The sequence below is a fragment of the Peromyscus leucopus genome, chromosome 9 (assembly GCF_004664715.2).
Source record: "Peromyscus leucopus breed LL Stock chromosome 9, UCI_PerLeu_2.1, whole genome shotgun sequence".
NCBI classification, from domain to species: Eukaryota; Metazoa; Chordata; class Mammalia; order Rodentia; family Cricetidae; genus Peromyscus; species Peromyscus leucopus.
In genome coordinates, this window is record NC_051070.1 from 99,426,313 (window position 1) to 99,449,921 (window position 23,609).

At 42.8% G+C, this 23,609-nt stretch overlaps 1 protein-coding gene across 3 annotated transcripts in view; it reads left to right on the plus strand.

The window, feature by feature from the left end:
• Sh2d4b (SH2 domain containing 4B) overlaps positions 1 to 23,609 on the plus strand; it is a 92,863-nt gene that overhangs the window by 34,130 nt on the left and 35,124 nt on the right. For all 3 annotated transcript variants that reach the window (XM_037208696.1, XM_028854978.2, XM_028854979.2), the window contains exon 4: positions 12,949 to 13,096. In XM_037208696.1, the coding sequence (XP_037064591.1) occupies positions 12,949 to 13,096 (148 nt within the window). The remainder of the gene's footprint in view (positions 1 to 12,948; positions 13,097 to 23,609) is intronic.

The following is a 23,609-nucleotide window of genomic DNA, read 5'->3' on the forward strand; positions in this document are numbered from 1 at the left end:
AGCTCCTCATTCCTATACAACTCTGCCCATTTTGACCTTGTGTTCTCTTGGCTCTCTCCTAGTTCTCTCTCTTGCCCCCCTCTCTTGGTTCTCTTCTCCCCCAAATCTCCTCATGGCCCAGTACATCCTGCTGGCCATGCTCAGTCTACTACTTTTCCCTCTGTTCTAGACTCTTCCAGATGCCTCTGGCTGTACTCTCCCCCATATCTTAATAAAAACCTTCCCCTTAATTATACGTTGGAGTGGTCTTGTCCTCACTTTATACATCAGGTGCCAACATCCCCTCCCCTCACTTTATATACTATTTGATCCAAGTGTGGAGAGAGGTTTATACTTGATTTATATATGATCTATATATAATTTATATATACATTACATATATAATTTACAATATATAAATCAGGTTATATATGATTTAGCTTTAAGTTGGTTGGGAAAGAAAAGTAGTTCATTTTTTGCATCTCTAAGAGTTATCATTGTTGGCTACATTTTGGTCTCCTTTTTCCACACACTGAGCTGAGTCTAGACACTTGGAGTGAGGTGAGATAGAGCTGGGTCTTGGGTTCACTGCACAGGGAGATTACAGAGGGGTCATGTTACTGGTAGAGATTCTCTGGCTGATGGTCTCCTCGAAAGCCTCAGTGATGGAAGGGTGATATATTGTGGGGTATTCTGCCAGGGCTCAGAGTGGTATCAGTGAGGCCACCTGGCCAGACCTTCAGGCCACCAAAGGACTTAAATATATGTATCTGGTGTTATTTCCAAAGAAGCCTCTAGTTTTGATGTATGTGTCTGTTTTAAAATTCAAGTTGTTAAATATGCATGTTTGAACTTTAATAGAGGTAGGCACCTTGATTTAGCATGGCTTCCTTTTGAGAAGCCTCAGAAATGTGAGACTGCAGGAGAGGTGCTGTTTCAGGAAGTGCTCCAGGTGGCTTGGTCTAGTCTGGAGAGAGAAAGAGAGAGAGAGAGAGAGAGAGAGAGAGAGAGAGAGAGAGAGAGAGAGAGAGAGAGAGAGATGTGTGTGTGTGTGTGTGTGTTGTATGTGGTATATGTAGTGTGTGTGTGGTGTGTGTGTGTGGTGTGTGTGTGTGGTGTGTATGTATGGTGTGTGTGTGATGTGTGTGGTGTGTGTTTGTATGTGTGTGTATGTGGTGTGTGTTTGTATGTGTGTGTGTGGTGTGTATGTGTGTGTGTGTGTGGTGTGTATGTGTGTGTGTGTGTGTGTGTGTGGTGTATGTGGTATGTGTGGTGTGTGTATGGTGTGTGTGTGATGTGTGTGTGTTGTGTGTGTGTGGTGTGTATATGTAGTGTGTGTGTGGTGGTGTGTGTGTAGTATGTGGTGTGTGTGCATGTGTGGTATGTGTATATGTGTGGTGTGTGTGATGTGTGTGGTGTGTGTGTATGGTGTGTATGTGGTGGTGGTGGTGGTGGTGTGTGTGTGTGTGTGTGTGTGTGTGTGTGTATGTGTGTGTGTATGTGTGGTCTTTCTTTCACACACCACTCTTCATTGTGAAACTCTCAGAAAGTAGTTAAGATGTGCTGAAATTTCTTAGAAGGATTTTCTGCTGGGATAAATATGGCTGGCAGCAAATCCTTTGCCAATTTTCCTTTTAGAGGTGGGGTATTCCTCTCCCTTTAAGTCTGTATTGGCCTCGAGAAAAGCTTTGATGTGTGGAGTGTACTAGAAACAATTCTTTATAACTTCTATTTAAAACCCTTTTTGCAGATAGTTGATTTAACTGATTATTTATTCTGTGACATAGTCCCACTATATAGTCCAGGCTAACCTAAAACTTACTGCGTAGCCCAGCTAGCCTCAAACTCACAATCCTTCTACCTTAGTCTCTTGCATGAGCACTGAGATCACGATGACTGTATAAAAATCAAGTATTTTTTTTTAACAAAGCATTTAAATATACAAACAAATTTAACTCAGAAATGCAACAAACAATATTTTCCATTTTTGCTTTGTATTTAAAGCATACCAATGTTTATAAAACTACTAAGGTTTCACATGCCCGTATTTTTCCCTTTTCTTAAAAAAAATTTACTTATCTGTTTATGTGCATGGTGTGTGCAGGTGCCTGCAGAGGCCAATGGGCATCTGGTCCCCTGTAACTGGATTTACAGGTGGTTGTGAACCACCATGTGAGTGAACCCAGGTCCTCTGCAAGAACAGTAAATCCTTTAACCAGCTGGGCATAGTGGCATATATCTTTAATCCCAGCACTCAGGAAGCAGAGGCAGGCAGGCTTCTGTGTGTTCGAGGCCAGCCTGGTCTATGTAGTGAGTTCTAGGATAGCCAGAATTGTGTAGAGAGACCCAGTCTACAAACAAACAAACAAACAGACAGACAGACAGACAGACAGACAAACAAACAAACAAATTGCACCCCTTTAGCCCCTGGGCCATCTCTGTAGCCCCCTGTCTTACTTTTTACAGACTGTCATTATCTATATAAATTTAGTGCTCAAATGGCTTAAAAATTTATTCACATTAATGGATTTATAAGTTCGAATAAGCAAATTGTGTTTTAGTATTTCCTAATTTTTTCCTGGTTGAATCAAGGGTATTTTCAGTTTGGGTTAGGATAAAATGAAAAGTGAGCATCTTTGGCTAGCTTTCCTGTATGTACAAGGTACTTGGGTGTATTCTGTCCATGCCCCTTTTTAGGATAGCCTGCAGGAGACCCAAGCTTCTACTTACACCTTTTGTAGAGCTCACTTGTGGAGCTGCTCTCAAATAATCCTATGCCCTAGGCTACCCTGTTGAAAGGAAGCCTGTGCAACTATGTGGAGGGTATTAAAGCAGGCAGCACACGGTGAATCCCTCCTGGTTCTGCCAGCCAATCCCAGGGAATGAGTTCAGCTAAGGATCCAACCTCAGCTGATACTGTGTGGTACAAAGGAGCCATCTAACCAGGCTCTACCTGAATTATTAACCTACAGAATCCCAAGTGAATGAAGTTTTAAGTTATTGGGTTGAGCAGTTTGTTTTCTTGTAGTTTATTTACAGCAGTAAAGAATCCAAATGAGGGATTTATGTATCAGGTTAGAGAATGACTTGGATTGTTTTTATTTCATCTTTTGATGTTATAATTCCAACATTCACAATGTAGGAATGCAATAACCGCATATATATATATATATATATATATATATATATATATATATATATATATATTTCTTTTCCTGGGAACCCAAGTATGGGTTGGATTTTGGGAAGTGAGGGAGCAGGGATAAACTACTTTCTCTTAAGAAACTTACAGCAAGGAAGAGACTGAGTAACTCTTGCCTCAACCACACCCAGAGGACTAGAATATGGCACAGCAGTGCCTTCAGGAGTCTGATATGAACAAGTAGAGAGCAGAGGAGGTAAGTGGGAGAAAGGAAGGTCTACTGGTAGATGAGAAAAAAGCCCGTGGTGGATGGAATCAGACATAAGTCCAGAAGGATAGGTTGTGGAGCCTTTGAACATTACTTTTAAAAGTGTGGGCAAAAAACAATGTTTTGTTATGTAGGGGCATGACTGGGCTAATTTTAGGATGCTGGAGAGAGTATAATTCTAGTTATACCTTCAGGAAAAGAGGTCAGTTTGGAGATTTTTGCAATGGTTAAGTATGAAGTTGAGATGGACTCCGTGACTATAGGCAGAAGAGAAAGTGTGGACACAGAGAAACATTGGTGGTGGCTCAATTAGTAGGGTGTGGTGGGGTTGGAGTGAAATGTGAAGACTTATTTGTACAGGCTGAGGGATGGGTAGATGGTAGCAGTGGAAGCTGGACACAGGTGTGGACTTGAAGGGGAATGGACATGCTTGGGTCAGCCATGCAGAGGTTTCAGTTCAGAAGAGAGTTTGGGTGGGTGGAAGCTAGAGAGGAGAGAATCTGAGAAACTTGTGGTTGAGAGAGGATGAGGCTTATTTGGGATGGTGTGCCTTGAGGGTGCAGACAGCTTCTTCTAACGTTCTAGGTTGTTGAAAAGATAATGTTGACAATTTACTTTAAAAAATGGAAAAAGAAAAGTAAATCACATTATCTTTGTGTGGGCTTGTAATGGAAGGCCCACATGGAACATTGTGCAAATTGGTCACCTGTGTTTAAAAAGCATCTCTGATTCAGCTGTGGCTCAGTAGTAGAACATTTGCCCAGCATGCCCGTAGCTCTGCTTCCAAACTGTAGTACCCGGCAACAAACAAACAAATAATGAAACAAACAAACAAACAAAACCAAAAACATACAACAGAAAGCCACTCCCTTGTGGGCTGGAGAAAGGGTTGAGTTTAAGAGCCCCAACTGCTCTTGCAGAGACCCCAGGTTTGATTCTCAGTACCCACATCTCTATGTGGGTGCTAACAACAGTTTGTAACTCCAGTTCTAGGTGGTTTTCTGACCTCTGTGGATGCTGCCATGCATGTGATACACAAACATACACACCAGCAAAACAAATATACACATACAATAAAGATGTGGGGGGGGGGAGGCACACAAAAAACCCAAAACAAAACAAACCCCATACCAATCCATACCAATCTGTTGTCTTGTGACTGGTGCCATTAGAATGCAATATACATGCATATAAAAGTTCTTCTTTAGTAAAAAGGAGATACTGGGGCCAGATACTTATTGTACCCTGCTACTCTTTTCTCAATTATAAGGCCACTTCTAGATGTTTCGCCTGCTCAAGATCACAGAACAAGGCACACTGAGAATAGTGCTCTTCCTCTGTTCCTTTCACTTTCCTTCTTGACTTCCAAGTACCCTGCCAATCGCCAACCTTATCCCATTTTCCTTATTTGAGGCCACTCTGGTTTTACTCCCCCTGCCCTTTACTTTTATGTTAGTTCATTTTAATGACTGAATGACATCCTCACCAAATGTCAATGTCTTGGTTCCAATAAGATCATAAATGGTGGTCAAACTTTCCATTTCTCATTTCACTTTCCTCTTGAAAATTGAGAACTCAGGGCTGGAGACGTGGTGAGTGATTAAGAACACTGGCTCATCTGGGCAGTGATGGTGCATGCCTCTGATCCCAGCACTCGGGAGGCAGAGGCAGGTGGATCTCTGAGTTTAGGGCTAGCGTGGTCTACAGAATGAGTTCCAAGACAGCCGGAGATACACAGAGATCTCTTGTATTATGTCTTGAACCCCACTCCCAGCAAAAAAAGAAAACAAGAGAGAGGAAGAAAGTAAGTAAGTAAGTAAGTAAGTAAGGAAGGAAGGAAGGAAGGAAGGAAAGAAGGAAAGAGCACTGCTCTTCCAGAGAACTGGAGTTTGATTTCTAGCACACACATAGTAGCTAACAACCATCTGTAACTCTAGTTCCCAGGGATACAACACCCTCTTCTGGCTTCCTCAGGCACCGAACACAGTGATGCAAAGACATACAGGAAGACAAAACACCCATATACATAAAATAAAAAGAAACAAAAACTTCAAAAACATTGTAGTACCTTTACAAGGCTGTGAGGAATACGACAACATGACCTGGCTCACCTTCTCCCTCTCATGGGTTAGCATAAACCCTGTTGTCTTTACTATTCATTAATCCATGTGGCATTTAAGGACTACCTACTGCCAGACCCTGCCCTGTGACTTGGAGAGGGAGGAATGAATAGCATGGTTCCAGCCCTGTTGTTCTGGAATGTACATCTCACAGGGTACAGTGGCACATAGGGACAAGAATACAGCAAAAATGTTGATGTCTTCCAGAAAAAGCATTTATTTCTATGACTTTTCCTGCTGGGGTTAGGTAGAACCAAGTCTCAGCAGTATGCTGTTACTGACAGGTTATCAGGAGAAGGGGGATTGTCATCCTTCCTGGGTGAAATGTATTTGTGTGCCTGCCTCTTGGTTGAGTTGGCCTTTGACTGCTCAACTTAGTAAGATGGACTTTTCTTCAGTGATTTCAGACTGGCCCAACAGGTCCGATGGTTTCCACAACAATGAGGATGTTTAGGTAATTTTAGCTGTGAGAGTTGAGCCATTTTAGTGAGTCCTTGAGGAGAAAGATGCAATTCTGTGGATTTGTAGTTGCAAACTGTTTTCTTTATTGTCTCCATCTTTGTGAAGAGGTTTGCCTTTGTCACAGTGAATGGCCAGTCATTTTCCTTTGAGAGGGGAGGTTGCCGTAGACCGCTGGCTCCCGGGTAGTGTCCCACTCTCAAGAGGAGAAAAGGCTGAACAATGACACCGTTGTTTAACGTTCTGCCTCCTGTCACCCACAGCTGGCTTGTGTAGGAACTTCACATTGTAATTTGATGTGGGAAAAGCAGCACACCAGTTCTGACCCTTTGGCCCTTCTCTAGAGTGCAGTCTTCTCAATATGAGCTCAATTGCCCCTGCCCCCTTCTTCTACAATGAAGTCTGAAACTCCCAGTGCTTCACAACATAACTGCATTTGAAGGCAAGGTCCTTGCAGAAGTAATTTTAGCTAAAACGTAATCTTTAGTGTTGGGTAGGCCTGAATACAGTATGACTGGTGTCCTTCTAAGAAGAATAAATAGGACACAGTGTGAAGCAGCAGGAAGGTGACCACCTGCAGGCCAAGAGGAATCTTTAGAATGAACCAACCCTGCTGACATGTGTTAGGACTTGACACTTCTAGATCCATGAGGAAACACTTTCATGTGTAAGTCATATAGGCAGTGATACTTTGTAACAGCAAATTAACACAGTTTGAATCTGGGGCTCCTGGCTCTGACAGGAGGAGCCAACTGTCTGTCTGGAAGATCCCTTTAGGTGGGTGAAGGATCTGAAGTGTCTGTGGGCATGTTGCTTTGGCTGTTGTCTTGTGGACTGAGAGACGCAGGGACCGTTGTCAGAGATTAGGGAGCCCGGTGATCACCATGGTGATAATGGATTGAACCTCTAAAACTGTAAGTGAGCCACCCCAATTAAATGTTTTCTTTATAAGAGTTGCTGTGTTTATGGTGTCTCTTCACAGCAATAGTAACCCTAACTAGAACAGTCATGTTATCTTACCCCTTAGGCTTAGAGTATTAGAGTATAGTAACTCAGGTCGAAACTGTTCCTTTGGGAATGGTCATAGGGCTTAGCAAGTAAATGTTTTGGCTATTAAGTCTGATGGCCTGAATCCCATCTCTGGGATCCACCTTGTAGAAGGAGAGAACCAAGTCCCAAAAACTGTTCTCTGATCTCTACCTAAGTGCCATATCATGCATGTGTGTCCCCCCTCCTGCACATACAAGCATGCACACAAAGTAAACTTTAAAGATGTAATAAGAAACTCTTGTGTTGTGGAATATTAAGATATGTTACATTCATTTATGCTGTGGAATATTTGTTTAGTGATACAAAGATGGGTTACATTCTTTTATGTTCATTTGTTTAGCTCTGTGAGAAAAGCTGGCTAAAAACAAGCCAGGTGAGGGCTGGGCATTCATAAGTAAGAATAAGCCTCCCTGTGATTTACTTGAGAGCTCAGTGGCGGGCCCACTTAAAGAGTTAAAAAGAACAAAGAGCAAAGATTAAAAAACAACCAACAACACTCTTGCTTTATAAAGTGCAATATTTCAAGGCTAGCACAGCCTGAAAGCTGTTATTCTATATAGTTTAAGACACAGTCTGGTGTCCACACTCATATACTGGGGAGAGGGACAGAGAACATGTGGAATGAATAAACAGGGACCAGAGCTCATGTAGGACCTTGTCTGGCCTTGGAAAACACGGTTACCCCTCTCAGTCCTGTTGGGGAGAGAGCTGGAGGAAGAAATTGACAAATAGACATTTCAAATCATGACTTTGCATAAAGCATGAGGCCCAGCTTGGGAAATTTAAGCATAATTCTGCCTGCAGTGTGCTCACGGTTGACTCCTGTTCAGATACCACACAGAAAGAATAGAAGACTGGATAATCTCACAGAAAGTAGCTCCAAAACCTTCCACTTGATGGTTCATCAAAGAAATGGCTGGTTCCTCCTGAAATTGCCAGAGTGAAGCTCTTCTCTCAGGGAGGCTGGCTGTATACTTATCTTCCCCTTCAAATCTGACTTACCTCTTCACTGTGAACAGACAGAGAGGGCATATCTGAAGAAAGACTTCTTTTTCCAGGAATGACAGGCACCAAGTCAAATAAATGCAACAAAACAAAAAGGAAGTAGATCTCAACCAGAGCAGAGGGAAAGACAAAGGTCTCAATCTTCAGAGAGGTAGGCTGTAATTCTTCTGAAACATATACAGGATGCAACCACATGAAAGAGACAGAATGAGGGCTTAAACATCACACATGCCGCAACAGAAAGAAAACAGCTCACGACTGCTGAAACAGTTGGAAGATAAAGTCAGCGACTTCAACCAGGAAGTAGAACAAGAAAAGACAAGACGTAGAAAACAAGAGAGAAAAGATGGAGACTATGGGAGATTGACTCAAGCTGACCAGAGCTTGGCAAACAGGAGCCCTATAAGAAGAGAAGCGAGAGAACTCATTCAGGCAAAGAAGAAGTATTGTACTGGACAGACATGAGGCTCTAGTCTGAAGAAAACCCTCAGTAAGGCACACCACTGAAAATGCTTTAGAACCAACAACCAAACATGACAAAACAAGATGCAATAAGACAAGGTTGTAGCAGGAATCTTAAAAGTTCTTATTGATAAAATCAAACCCGGAGCCAGGTATTGGGGTGAACACTGGAAGATCAGAGAGACAGAACAAGCCACAGCTATCTCACCTTGCCAATTCCTCAGCTGGTCCTGTTTCCTCAGGTTGGAAGCCTCTGAGTCCTCATCCAGAATGAATCTCAGCTGAACTGTGTTGCTCCAGTCAAATGCTTAACCAGGCCAAAATGCTTAACCAGCCAAAATGCTTCTAGTTTCTGGTCCTCACGCCTTGTATATTTTTCTGCTTTCTACCACCACTCTCTGGGATTAAAGGCTGGCTTTCTGGGATTAAAGGTGTGAGTCACCATGCTTGGCTGTTTCCAATGTGGCCTTGAACTCATAGAGATCCCAGATGGATTTCTGCCTCTGGAATGCTAGGATTAAAGGCGTGTGCTATCACTGCCTAACTAGTGGCTTTTCTGTTTTCTGATCCCAGATAAGTTTATTAAGGTACACAATATTTTGGGGAATACAATACCACCACATTTCCTCTCTTTTTGTCTAAAATTAAAGAAAGCTTATAACTAATACAAGAAAAACTATCCAATAAGTATATACAATATATACAGCCAAAAATTACATTAATGATGTCTAGTCCATTAACATTTGACAGATTCAGATAAAAACTCCATTATATATATTAACAATGTCCAGTCCAGTAACATCTGATAAACTCAGACCAAAAATTTTTCATTACTTATCTTATTTAAAATAAGTAATTCCTTTTTAAAAGTAGATTCCATAATCTCCCTTTTTATCTTATCATATCCTTATTCTCTCCTTTTTCTTTTCATAATACATTCAGTAGTCTACCATTTGTCATTTTTATATCTTCCCCTTTTTCTTCAGTGTAGATTCAATGATCTACCTATTTATCTTATTATTTCTTTATCTTTTTTTCTCAGAGTAGATTCAGTGACCTATCACATATCTTATTCTCTGTTTCTTTTTGCTTTCTAGGGGTGAAGATATCTTTAGGGAATCTTGAAAAGAAAATTTTTGGGTTAATTGTCAAGTCCTGTATCATTTGTCCAGTCTCTGCATAAAAGGAAAGTTCAGGGCTTGTTTCAAGTCTTTGTTCAAGTAGTCTGTCAGGCTGGATCATCTCAGCTAGCCATCTCAAAATTGTCCTAAGCAGTTTGTAGTCCAAAGCAGATCTTTCCGTGGTGTTAATCAGCTTAATGGCTTTACCATAGTCCTTTTGAAGATTGCAAAGTTGCTGTTAGGTGTGGTCATGGTTCCATGCAGACTTTTTTTTTTTGTGCCTCCTCTGTGGTTTGGAGCAATCACAGTCTGATAAATGTCTGTCTCATGGAACCATGAACATTCTTCCCTAGAACAGAAAATCTTCACAGCAATTTCTCCCCACCATTTGTCTTGCCAAACTTTTCCAAACTGACCTTTGCTGATGCTTTCTTGTAACACGATGGTCCTGGCAATTCTTCTCTGAACCAGCAGCAGTAAACCCTTCATCCCTGGTAGCAGCATCACCGCAGTCACCAACATGATGAGAAGGAGCTGGCAATGTGGAGCAATATCCACTGTTTCCATGTGGCTCAGTCCGGGCCGAAGCTTCTCCCAAGCCTCCTAGGCCGGCCTCAAACTCGGGATCCTACTGCCTCTGTCTCCTTCAGCAAATCCTACCGGTTTGTGCCACCACAAATGACTGAGTGTAGCTTGGGCCTGAGCTGGGGCTCACAAAGCCATAGGCAAACAGGTTTTTCATGAATTCGTAAGACGAATGTTGGGCGCCAGATGTAGATGTAACCAACCATCTTATTAAATAAGAAACACAGAACCAATGTAAAAGAGAAAGCTGAGAGGTCAGAGCTCAGAGCTAAAATCTTACCCTTCCTCTTGCGAGCTCCTAGCTTCCCGAAAGGGAGCTATTTCCTGTGTGTAAGTCTTTTCATAGTCTTTTGTTCTGCCTTCTCATTGGTTGTAAACCCAAACACGTGACTGCCTCATCACTGTCTGTATGTACAGCCCCCATGTCTTAAAGGGATATGTCTCCAATGCTGGCTATATACCTGAACACACAGAGATCTACCTAGCTCTTCTACCAAGTGCTAGGATTAAAGGCGTGTGCCACCACCGCCATACTCTTGCTATGGCTCTAATAGCTCTGACCCCCGGGCAACCTTATTTATTAACATACAATCAAAATCACATTTCAGTACAATTAGAATACCACCACAACAAGGCATCATCAAGGCCAGCCTGGTCTACAAAATCGAGTTTCAGAACAGCCAGGAGGACTGTTACACAGAGAAACTCTGTCTAAAAAAAAAAAAAAAAAAAAAAAAAAAAAAAAGGAAAGAAAAAGAAAAGGCAAAAGCCCTCATATAGAGGCTGGACAAGGAGACTCAATAAGAGGAAAAGAATCCCAAGATCATGCAAAAGAGTCAGAGACACACCTGCTCCCACTGTTATGAGTGTCACAAAAACACCACGCTAACAGCCATATACATCATATACACAGAGGACCTGGGCCAGACAGACCCATGCTGGCCCCACACTTGCCACTGCAGTCTCTATGAGCCCATATGAGCCCTGCTTAGTTGATTCAGTGGGCCATGTTCTGCCCTTTTCTGAAGGGAAATGAAGGGGGAGTGGAGGGAAAGGAAACTGTGGTTGGGATATACTATATGAGAGAAGAATCTATTTTCAATTTAAAATAAAAAAAGGAAAAGAAAAGAAAATGCCTTACAATACCCATCGTAACGAGACTCTGCAGATTTCCAGGGAGAAAACAAGTACCCTATGCAGCAGATGAAAAGATGACAGTAAAGCTGAAAGACAAGGTAGCAATGTTTTTAATTAATCAGGTTCTGTGCTCCACTAAATCCGTAGTTGACTGTGAGGCTGGCATAGCAATGTTTTCAGGCAAACACTCAGAAAGTGGCTCTGTGTATTCTGTGATAAGTGGCTGCAGAAGGAAGGCAGTGATACAGGGCTGCATCTCAGAGAAGGTTCAGAGGTGGGCCCTGAAGTGTAGATGGAGAGGTATGTAGGAAGTTCCCAGCACAGCCCACAGGAGAATGGAAAATGGCTCCCAGGGGAAGGGTGTCCCTCTGAAATCCCTCTGAAAAAGAGAGCGATACCATGTTTGTAAGAACTCATATGTGGTTTAATTCAGACAAAGCTTACTATACTTGATAGGAATTTGGGAAAATTCCATGTTCTGCTTTAAGATGAAGCCATTATTAAGCCAGGAAAAAACAACTATGGCAAAGATACATGAAAGAAAAGCCCGTTCCCTGCCACGTTTTACATAATTTAAGATGCCATTAATCATAGAAACATATCATTGTGAGAAGGAAAAACCCTGTTCTTAGTAGAAAGGAAAGTTGTGAGTTATACAGTACATGCAAGAAGCAAGTATGTTAAAAGGTTTAAAAACATACTCTTTATAATTGATGAAATGAGCAACACATTTGGCTTGCAAATATGGCCATTCACTGCTGTTTAAGACTCATGTAACAAAAATCAGAGGAAGAATTTAATCTCTAGAATTGGTAAATCAAGAATGAACAATGTTAGGGGACAGATGTATAGGCTGACTCAGACAGTAAAGTGCTTGCCACACAAGCATGGGGACCTGAGTTCCGTTTCCAGCACCTGTGTGAAATGTAAGGCTGAATGGTGCATTGGGGTGGGGGAAGAGATTTGGTGAACTATTTTTCATTAGCCACCTATATAAGTTCTGAGTGGATAAATGCTCTTTTCATGTAAACAAGGGTAGGAAAACACACACACACACACACACACACACACACACACACACACACACACACACACACACACACCCTTTTCTTAACTTATAAGTGGGACTTGCAAAAAACAAGAGATTTAAGACCAGTAGACCTATGGTCTTATCAATTCTATATCCAGACTGGTCAAGGCATCCCTCTATGTCCAGGACAGCCTCTAGAAAGATCAGACACTGCTCTCTGAACCTGCACGCCTTCTTGACTTCCAGTGGAAGCAAGCCTGAGGATGGCTCAGTCTTCTTATCTTTGCAGAAAGCTTTAGAGTTTACACATTGCTGGGCTGGGATGTCACAGTGGTGGGAACTTGTTTAGCACGCATGAGGCTCTAGGTTCAATCCCATGCACTGCAAAACAGCAAATACAATTTGCATCAGTATACCAATCCATTTGGTCCTTGCCAAGTGTGACTATCACATTTCAGTTGTGTAAGGACCAAGAGTGGAAGAGTAACTGCTGGCCACTCTACTCCAGACAGCTCAGCTTGACTAGCTGCAGAATCCCACAGGCAGTTAATTCCCCATTCTAATGCCATTCCGTCTCAATAATTTTTCAGAGGAAAGAGGAAGAAGAGAGGAGGCGAGGAGAAGAACAGATTCGCCTCCAGGAGGAGCAGAGAGCCAAGGAACTCTATTGGACCCTGAAGCAGGCCCAGATGCACTGCCAAGCCAGCGAGAGGGAGGAGCGCGAGTGGGAGGAACACTGTGAGTTGAGCTGTGTCTTTGGCCTGGAGGCCTGCCCCACTTTCCCCACCCAGCTCCGCCCACTGTGCATGTGCTCTGCTATCATTTCAGCCTCCTTCCCTGATTGGATGGTTGGCTTATGAAAGGCAGGCCCTTTACTACCTCTAGTAGCTGGCTGGCCTTGGGAGGGAGGGACAGCCCTCTGGGATCAACAAGGGCTCAAATGTCAAAGCACCAGTCAAAACAAACTAGTAAACATGCTTGACCAGTGCAGGTGGGCAGGGCCCTTCTACAGTCGAGTGTGTGAATCTGTTAGGTCGGGGAGAGAATGAACGGGGTGGCGTGGGGTGGGTGGGTGTTTGCAATCTGCATTACAGATTCTGCAACTAGAAACCACAGTAGGAGCAGAGAGGTGCGAGCCCTCTGCTGGACAGCCCCCTGCCTCTCTGTATGCCTTGCCTATGTGAATATATGCCAGGTTCATTAAACTGACCTTTTGGAAAAATTGACATGTAATTTACATATCACAAAATTCTTCATTTTAGAGTGTAGAATTAAGCTTTTTTTTTTTTTTTTTTTTTTTTTTTTTTTTTTTTTTTTTTTTTTTAGTATACTCACAAAACTGTGTAACCCTCCCACCATTTAATCATAGAAAATTTTATCACCTCAGAAAGAAATGTCACCATAGGCAGTGGTTCCCCCGCCCTTGCCTCCAAACCACTAATCTAATTAGTCTCTCTGGATTTACCTATTATAGACATTCCATAGAAATAGAAATATAAAGAGGCTGGAGCCATGGCTCAGTAGTTAAGAGCACTGGCTGCTCTTGTAGAGGACCTGAGTTTAGTTCCTAGCACCTTCATGATGGCCTACAACTGTCTGTAACTCTAGGTCCAGAGATCTGATTCCCTTTTCTAGCACCTCAGGGCACTAAGCCTGCAATTACTACATAGAGATGTATGTGGACAAAATGCCTAGACACCTAAAATAAAATTTGAAAAAGAAAAACATATTATGTGGCCTTTTGTGTCTAACTTATTTAGCTTATCAAGTGTGAAGCTCCCTTCATGTGATAACATCTGTCATAACCTCACCTATTTTCATGGCTGTATAATAATCTAGTGCATGTATATATCAGTTTTATTTCTCCATTTAGAGGACAATAAATATTGGGTTGTTTCTCTGTTGGAGCTATTATGACTACTGTTGCAAAATGTGAGTATTTACATACTCACATTTTTGAAGATGTACTTTTAATTCTCTGGAATTACACCTAGGAATAAAATTTCTGGGTCATATGGAGATCAAGTTTGACTTTTTGCTGAGCTGCCACACTGTTTTCCAAGGTGATTGTATTGTTCATGTTCCTACCAGAGTTGTCTGAGGGCTTCGCTTTCAGCACAGCCCCCACTGCCACCTCAGCACTGGATGAGGGTGCTGGGAACTGATTGTGGGTCCTCTGAAATAACACCCATTGCTTTTAATGTCTGGTACATCTCTCCAGCCCCCCTTCCACTTTCCTGGTGGTATCCTTTGAAACAAACGTTTTGGATTCTGAGGAAGTCCCATTTTCTTATTTTCTTTTGTCATGTGTGACTTTTGTAACATCGAAGAAACCAGTTGTTTACTCCCAGGCAGAAGTGACTCACCCATTTCTCTTGTAAGAGATTTATAGTTTGGGCTTTTATGTTTAAGCCTCTGCTGTGTTTTGAGTTAATCTTTGTGTGAAAGGACATTCCTGATTGACTCAGTTGTCAAAGTAGCATTGGTTGGAAGGGCTATTTTTTTTCTTTAAATCTCTTGGCACTCTTGTAGAAATATTTACTGAAACCATGACTGCCTCACCCTCTGGGGTCTCAGCTCTGTTCTGCTGGCCTGTCTTCTGTTCTCATGCCAGCAGCAGTCTTGGTGATGGGAGCCTGGCTGTCAGCTTTTTCCCATAGCTGTTCTTCTTGGGATTATTTTGGTTATTCTGGGACCCTTTTATTTCCATACATACTTTAGGATCAGTAGGTCTAGTTCTGAAATGATGGCAGCTGGGATTTAATAGAGGTGGTATTGCTTTTGTATGTCAATTTGGGGACTATTGTCCTCTTCACAATACTTAGTGTCAGGCTTAATGGGATAGTACCTGAAGTACTAGTGGAAGTTCAAGGCCAGCCTGCCCTCATAGCAAGTTCAAAGACATGCTCAGCTTGTGTACTGAACCCCTGTTTCAAAATAAATAAATAAATGAATGAATAAATAAATAAAGAGCGGGTGAAGGCGATGGCCTGAAAAGATGGTTCAGTGAATAAGAACATTTACTGTTCTTCCATAGGACTTCAGTTTGATTTCTAGCATCTGTGTCAGGTGGTAATATGCACACACAGGCACATACACACACATAATTAAAATAATGAAAATAAATCATATAGAAACTCTAAGTGGTAGGGATGTAACTCAATGGTAAAATACTTGCCTAGCAAGTGTGAGGCTGTGGGTTAAATCTTCAAGATTAAAAAAAAATAACTTTCCAATCCTTGAAAACAAAACAGAATTTCATTTAAATCTTATTTAATCTCCTTTAATAAAATTTCATAGTTATGCCCTTGTTTTGATAAATTTATTCCTGAAGTATAAATGGAATGTATCTAGATTATGCATTGGGCTTTTGTATATTGATTTTATATGCTGACCTCTCACTACACTTATTGGATCATATAGATTAATTATAGATTCCTGATAATTTTTTACATGCAAGGTAAGAGGAGACAGGAAAATGGCTGTCTATAAAGATATGGCATACATGGGCAAATGGCAGTTTATAAAGTACAAGGTGAAATCCTGTGTTAGGATGAGGTGTTTAATTTTAACTGGACATGTTAATTAGGGGAGCCAAAGGGGCTTCTGATTGTTGGACTTGAGTACTTCAATAGCTGGATTTTGGGGTAGTCAGCCTCAGGAGGAGGAAGTGGCTGAATAAGGGAATAGACCTTGGGGGCTATCTTTAGGAATGTAATCTAATCGTTTTTATTAAGGCAGAGGGAATGGGGAGAAGGGCAAGGCCTGCCAGAGCCACACGCTCAAGTGGGCTAGTGTGTTCCTTCATATACAGGTGTTTGTACATACATATGTAGGTGTACACGCATATACGTGTGTGTTTGTGTGTGTGTGTGTGTGTGTGTGTGTGCGTGTGTGCACGTGTACACGTAGAAGTTGAATATTGATGTCTGACAGTAGGCATCTTCCTCTATTTCTCTTCTCTTTTGAGACAGGGTCTTCACAAACCTGGAGCTCACTGATTGGCTGGTCTGATGAATCAGTGAACTCTAAGAAACTGCTTGTCTGTACCCCCTACCTGGGGTTGCAGGTGCATGCCACTATGCCTAGCTTTTGCATAGATACCAGGAATCCAGACTCATGTCCTCACGCTTGTACAGCAGGCATTTTACCAACTTGGCCAACTCCACAGCCCTGGTGTGCAAAAATTTTGTTGAGGATTTTTGTATCAATATTCATGATGGATCTTAGTCTGCGCTTGTAAGAGTTGTTGACAGTCTAGTTTGGGTTTTAAGATAATTGGAGTGTCAGTGAATGAGTTGGAGAATGTTTACTTTTCTTCCGTCTTTTAGAAAGGGCTTGTGAAGAATTGGAATTCCTGCTTAAATGTTTGGCAGAATTTACCAGTGAGGCCATCTAGTTCTGGGAGTTCTTTGTGGAAATTTAATATCTTCACTTGGGTTGAACCCTTGTTTTTTGAATAAATGCTTCCTGGATTTTTTTCAAGCTTTTGATTACCTTTTAATATTGTGAGAAAGTCCATTCTGACCATTTGCCAGTGTTACCATTGCCTGCAGAAGAGAGGATGTTCAGAAGTTCTTTTCAAAATATTTCTTTTTCAGCATTGTCTGTGTGTGTGTGCATGTGTGTGTGCATGTGTGTGTATGTGTGCATACATGCAAGCATGCATGCGTGCGTGCGTGCATGTATGCCTGTACAACTTGTTGGAGCCCCTTCATCAGGTGGTTGTGAGTCACCTGACATGTGCTGGGAACCAAATTCCAGTCCTATGCAGTAATAGTACATGCTGTTAACCTCTGAGCCAGGTCTTCAGCCCCATCTTCAGAGGTTCTTAATTCACCTTTGCTCTTGACACCCTTTATAGTTATCCTTTCTCTGTTTCTCTGTCTCCTTCCTTCCTTCCTTCCTTCCTTCCTTCCTTCCTTCCTTCCTTCCTATCATAAATTCATCCCCGAGACGCTTCGTTTCTCAGACATATCTGTAGTTATGACCGAAGCTGACAATGCATTCACAAGTCACAATGCAGCCACATCCTGGGGTTCATAATGGACCATGATGAAAAAATGAGGTTGGAAAGCTAAGCTAAAGAGGAGGCCATTATCGACATTCAGAATGGAGGAAGAGGCAAGTGGAAGCAGGAGAAAAGGCAACACTTAAGTTAGAAAGAATGGTAAGATGCACAAAGTGAAGCTGCTGATGTCAGTGCAGGGAGCATTGGCGGGATAGCTTGACCACTTAACAGAGTGACTTCACGCAAGATCTGTGGGGTTACTCCTGCCGTATGAAGAGAGAGGACCTAAGGCTGGAGCACTTCTGCAGGGCTCCTCGGTTGCTCTTTCAGTTGCGGTGGAGACTGGAAATCGTGTCCTCGGAGAGCTGCCCAATTTTAGCTCAGGGTGCTGTGTGGCAGCTGAAAATGGAAACACCTCTGAGAAACTGGAAATATGTGATAATTCAGGCTCTCTGATTGGAGGTTCTCATTTTATATTTTCTTAAAGAATGATGAGCTGAACTTAGAGCATGTCATTCAAATCTAGCAAATTCATTCTGCACTCAATTAGCTTAATCTGAAAGATATAGTGGGCCATTAATCTATCAGGAGCAGCAGTTTTGATAAAACAGTCAAATTAAATTCTCCAGCTGAGAAGAAAAAGAAAGGGGAACGATGGCTCTCAGTGTCACTCGAGTGGGGAGTTCGTTACTCAGCTCAAATCTTAGAGGCCTGGCCTCTGAAACCCTCTGGATAGGTCAGGCAGGGCAGTGTGTTTAATGATTTTTCAACTGTGAGCTTGTAGGGGTGTGGAGTTGGAGACTATTTAGTTGGTCAGAGACTTAGAGAGGATCCAGCAAATGATATTATTTATAGAACTCAGACATTCAGTGTTGTTGCTGTGTGGTTAAAATGTGATGAGGTTTGGCCCTCTTGAGTAGGAGTTGTGGTCACTCTGGGTCCTCCGACTGTGTGATTTGGGTTATGGCCCCAAATCAACCTCCTACATGCCATTGCCTCATGTCTTGCCTGGTGGCCGAGAGAGCTGCCTGAGAAAAATTGTTTATACAGCCTGGCACAGGGGTCCAATGATGTTGGTTCCATCTCCTTCCCTCTTACAAAGAAGTGGGTCTGAGTTCTCCGTTGAATGTTGGCGATTCTAAAGGCTAGAGGCCTGGGACAAGCTGAGCCAGGAGGGGCCTGTAAGAACGCTGCTGCACTGAAAGTACGCTGGAGCAGAGAAGGATGTGGACCGGAAGTTAAGAGCTAGAAGAAAGAAGGGCTTTTGATATCCTCTGCATGGAGTGTCTAAGTGTGATGGTTGGTTCCAGTGAGAAAGCTTGAATGGATTAACAAACCTGTGAGGTCTTTCCAGAGAAGATTAACTGTGGGTGAAGAACCATGGTGAATGTGGGTGGCACCCAAATGAGTAGCAGAGAAATGAGAAAGCCCGCAGAGCACCGGCCATTTCTCTGCTTTCTGACTGCAGGATGTAGTGTGAACAGCTGCTTCAGGCTCCCACTGTCGTCTTTTCCACTAGGATGAGCTGTATCCTCAAACTCAAAACTTAAGTTGCCCCTTACCAGGTAGTTGGTCTCAGCAACAAGAAAAATGACTGATGCCTTGTTATTCCTTGGATATATTCACAGTTGAAACACAACTTATAAGAAAGTTATGTCCCTGAAGCCTGAAGTTGAAATCATGTCCTTAATCCTAACTCTATACTACAGGACACCCTGGCTCATCAACACAGCCCACTAGGGGTGAGGGTTGTGATCTGCTCAGATCTTCTGGCTGAGTGGGACCTATGGTTCCCTGCCACTCACCAGCATCAATGCAGCACACACTGTGCAGGTGCATATGTGTGCATACACATGCATATACACACACATGCAGATATATGTGTATATAGCTAGCCTGGGAAGAAATTGAAAAAATCAAAATTTGAAGAACAGTTTTGACTAAATTTTTATTACTTTTGTAAAAACATCATAAATCGGACCATCATAAACCACCGGCCATTCCAACTCTGGGTGCCTTTTTCAGTATTAAAACTCTGAATAGTGCTCATCTAAACTTTTGAACACCTAATTTAGGCTCTATTAGGGGTTCCCGCTCCTGTGGAGTTGTCCACTGATCCCTGGGCCGTATTTAGCTTTCCCAAGGCAGTCATTGCTCTATCCACGTGGCCTGAGAGCTTGGATCATAAAAGAATCCAGCAGTCGGCCTTGGTCACCACAAGGGTCTCTGTTTCCAGGCATGAAGTTGTGCTAAAGGGAAGAGGCTGGTTGTTGCTGAGAAAGCCCCTTTCATTTGACCAGCTGAACTGTAGGGGAATCTCACTTGCATTCCCAGACTTGGAAGCTCACCGTTCAGCCTCCATCATATTTATTGCTAAAGACACTGATTTATGCAGGTGATCTGGCTCTAGCAGGCTGAGGCATAGGACATCTTTGAAAATGGATACCCTTGATATACTCTCTCCAGAGGTGAAGAAGCCTGTTCTTCTCACATGTAATTTTTTTTTTCAGTTCCTTAGTAGGAACTCTTGATTCTACTTAGACATCACCCTCCTCCCCACTACTCTTTCCCACCCCCACCAAGACATAGACTCTTTCCAAATGGTGTATTCAGTCCCCAGAATGTACAGTCAAAACAGTAAGAATCCTGGACACATTTAATGCACAGCTCTGTGCCAGGACCTGAGCAAACCCTCCCATTTGCTCCCACGTTGAGACCTCAAAGCAACCACATGAAGTCCTCATTTTCTAGGCAAAAAAAAAAAAAAAAAAAAAAAAAAAAAAGATAGTTAATCTCCGCTTAAAATCACAGAGAGATGCTGGGCATGGTGATGCTCACCTTTAATCTCAGCACGTTGGAGGAAGAGGTAGGCAGATATCTATGAGTTTGAGGCCAGCCTGGTCTACACTGCCAGTTCCAGGCCATCCAGAGCAACCTAGAAAGACCCTGTCTCAAAAAGAACAACAAAAAAAATCACAGAGGGCAAAAAATAAATGTGCCTATACATAAACACACACACACACACACACACACATTCACATGCACGCACATTGCACACATTCATACACACACACAAAGTAAATCAATCAATCAATTAATGTAAGTTTTTAAAAGACAAGAACCTGGCCATCAGGTCTCTCCTTTCTGCCCCCTCTCTGTATCAAAACTGACTGAAAGAGCTTATGATTGGCTCAGCGGGTACAGGCAATTGCTGTCAAAGCTGATGACCTGAGTTCAAGTCCTGGGATCCACAAGGTGAAAAGAGTGAACTTATTCCCATAAGTCCTGTGACTTCTACACACACTCCACTCCCCAGCGCCCCACCCCATAAATAAAGTACTCCTCCTCCTCCCCCTCCAACATGATTGTACAGCTCCTGCCTTTTTATTTCTCTGATTTTGTATGCTGTCACTTAAGTCATTCTCCGTGCTCAGTGCCTTCCTGTTTTCTGCATCTTTCCTCTTGTAAATTCACTCCCAGTGCTTTAGAGCTCAAGCAATCTCCTTTGAGTGTAGGCAGAACTCTGCCCTCTAGTGGCTTCCAGGTATCTTTCAGGACATTAATAGAGTGGTCTTCTAAGTGTTTTTTTCTGGTATTTCTGCCTTGCAGTGATGCTGTACTGTTCCAGAAGAGACACCTATTCCCTCTGGCCTCTGAGCCTACTCTATTAAGAATGCCCTTCTAGCTGGGCGATGGTGGCTCACATCTTTAATCCCAGCAATCCGGAGACAGAGGCAGGCAGATCTCTGTGAGTTCGAGGCCAGCCTGGTCTACAGAGTGAGTTCTAAGACAGGCTCTAAAGCTACACAGAGAAATCTTGTCTCAAAAAACCAAAAAAAGGAAAAAAAGAAGAACAAATGCCCTTCATTGGCCACTGTTATTTGAATCCACCAGGCATCAGCTTAGCCCTCTTCCTGCTTCCAAAGACCATCCATGCCTGGATGTGATGTCCCTCCTCTGGGGGCCCTGGGGGCCAATGCACACCCCATCACAGCTCTACTGTTTAGTGCTGCATTTTCCCCACTAGACTGTAAGCTCTCTGAAGGCCAGCACTACAACTGTGTCTCCTGGAGTTGTACGGCCTGTGGCATATAGTATTGACTGATAGCCCTGTGCAACACTGAGAGCTGACACAAGTAGATAACTAAATATACTGTTATACATATCTGACTATGCCATTCATTCATTCAATCATTCAATCATTCATTCATTCATGGTTTGGAAACAAGGTTTCGTTATATAGACAGGTTGTCCCAAAGCTTGCAATCGTCTGGGCTCAGCCTCCTGGGTCCTAGATGTATGGGAGTGTATCCCCAAATGCGGCCAACATGTTATTTGAAGTGGTGAAACCCCTCAACACTTGCCTCTTTGCACACTGGAGCTGTGTGACCACTTACATAAAGGGGAAGGAGACACTTTTGTGTTCTCTCAGTGTTAGGGAACAGAGTGGGAACCCTGAGTGTCATTGGGGAGGTGACTCTGGAATAGCCTGGCAGTGTGGCAGGCCTCAGACTAAGGGCAGCACTGTTTGTTGTTCAGGGAAAGGAAACTAAAGAATAATATTGTTCCATACCAGACAGGGGTTCAGGAGCCAAACCTTTGTCTGTCTGCCTGTCTTTCTCTAGTGTCTGTCTCTTAGGGACGGTAAACTCTATGAAGTGATTTGTCTGTGTATTAATGACCCTGAAGTCGGTCCTGGGTTTCCCGACCCTGTCTGACCCTCTGCCCACAGTGTAAGCAGGCTTCACAGAGTTCTCGCTCCCTGAGCTTTACAGAGGAGTCTCTACGTCCCTGAGCCCCACCGTTGTTTCTTGGAATGAGCTCCTCTTCTAATTTCTCGGGAAAGTACTTGATCTTTCCATACTGTCTTGTTCATTTTCTTTCACTGTAATTCACATGATCGGTAATTCACAAGGAAAACAGATTTATTCTCTGCCTGAAAGCAAGAGGGGGCAGAGAGAGGACAGAGGGGATGATCTGTTTTACCCATTTGTTTCCCAAGAACTCATCCATCCCTGAGAAAATTGATCCAGTCTTACAAAGGGGACACCAGTCTCTCGTTAAGGCCCCACATCTCAACTTGAGTTTTGCTGGGAACAGACCACCTCCTCTACAGCACAGTCCCAGGCTGATTCTCTTTTGACAGCCCTGATCCCTGTACATTATGAATACTGTGGACCCTGAACTCTCACAGTAATTTATTTTTCCTCCTCCTCATTCCTCCTCCTCCTCCTCCTTTTCCTCTTACTCCTCCTCCTCTTCTTCCGAGGACACTCTTGACATTTTTTCATTAATGTTGGTGATATTTACCTGTCCTTTCTCCATCTTGGGTAGAGTGACTGAAAGGAGGGCCTACTTCTATGTCTTCTCTCTATCCAGCCCAGAGTCATATGCAGTCAAATCATTAAATGCTTTTTAAAATCATTAAAGTTTTTGTATGTGTATATGTGAACATACATACATGACCGTGTGTGTGTGTGTGTGTGTGTGTGTGTGTGTGTGTGTACACGCGCGCGCGCTCGTATTCATGAGAGAGGTTGACTTTGAATGTCTTCCTCTATTATTTTTTCACTTTTCTTTTTAAAACAGGGCCTCTCCTTGAACCTGGAGCTCACAGCTAGTCTGGCTGATCATCGAGCTTCAGGATCCTTCTGTCTCTGCATCCCCAGAGCTGGGTTTCTGGCATATGCTACCATATCATACCAACTTTTTATAGAGTGCTGAGGATGGAATTCACACCTTCATGCTTGTATGGCAAGTGCATTACCCATGTGCCATCTTCCCAGCATACTGGAATCCCTTATCATCTAGAACGATATCTTGTCTGCCAACCTTGTTCTAGACTAGGAGTTCAGCAACGAGCAGGCCAAAGAACCTGCCCCGTGGAGCTCAAAATGCAGGAGATCTTCTGTGCATGGCATCACTCTGCAAATACCTCTGTAGGCATAGACTGCATGCTGGGATCTGAAAGATGCCATGCTCTTCAAAAAGGCTCCTGATCACCTGTGAAGGCAAAACACTCTTTGAGGACTAGAACAACTGACCTGTGTTATCCAAATACTGGCAAAGTGCAGTTTCTAGAAAGCTGTAGGTGTCAGAAAAGCATGTTGAATGGATGGAGTAAGATTTTCCTACTTGGAGAGGGAAGTGGTCTGCCAGGGCCATTGCAATCACTAACATTTTACAATTTGGAGTTTATGGCCAGCTTCCAGAGCCCTCTGTTGAAAACTCTTGGGTTTT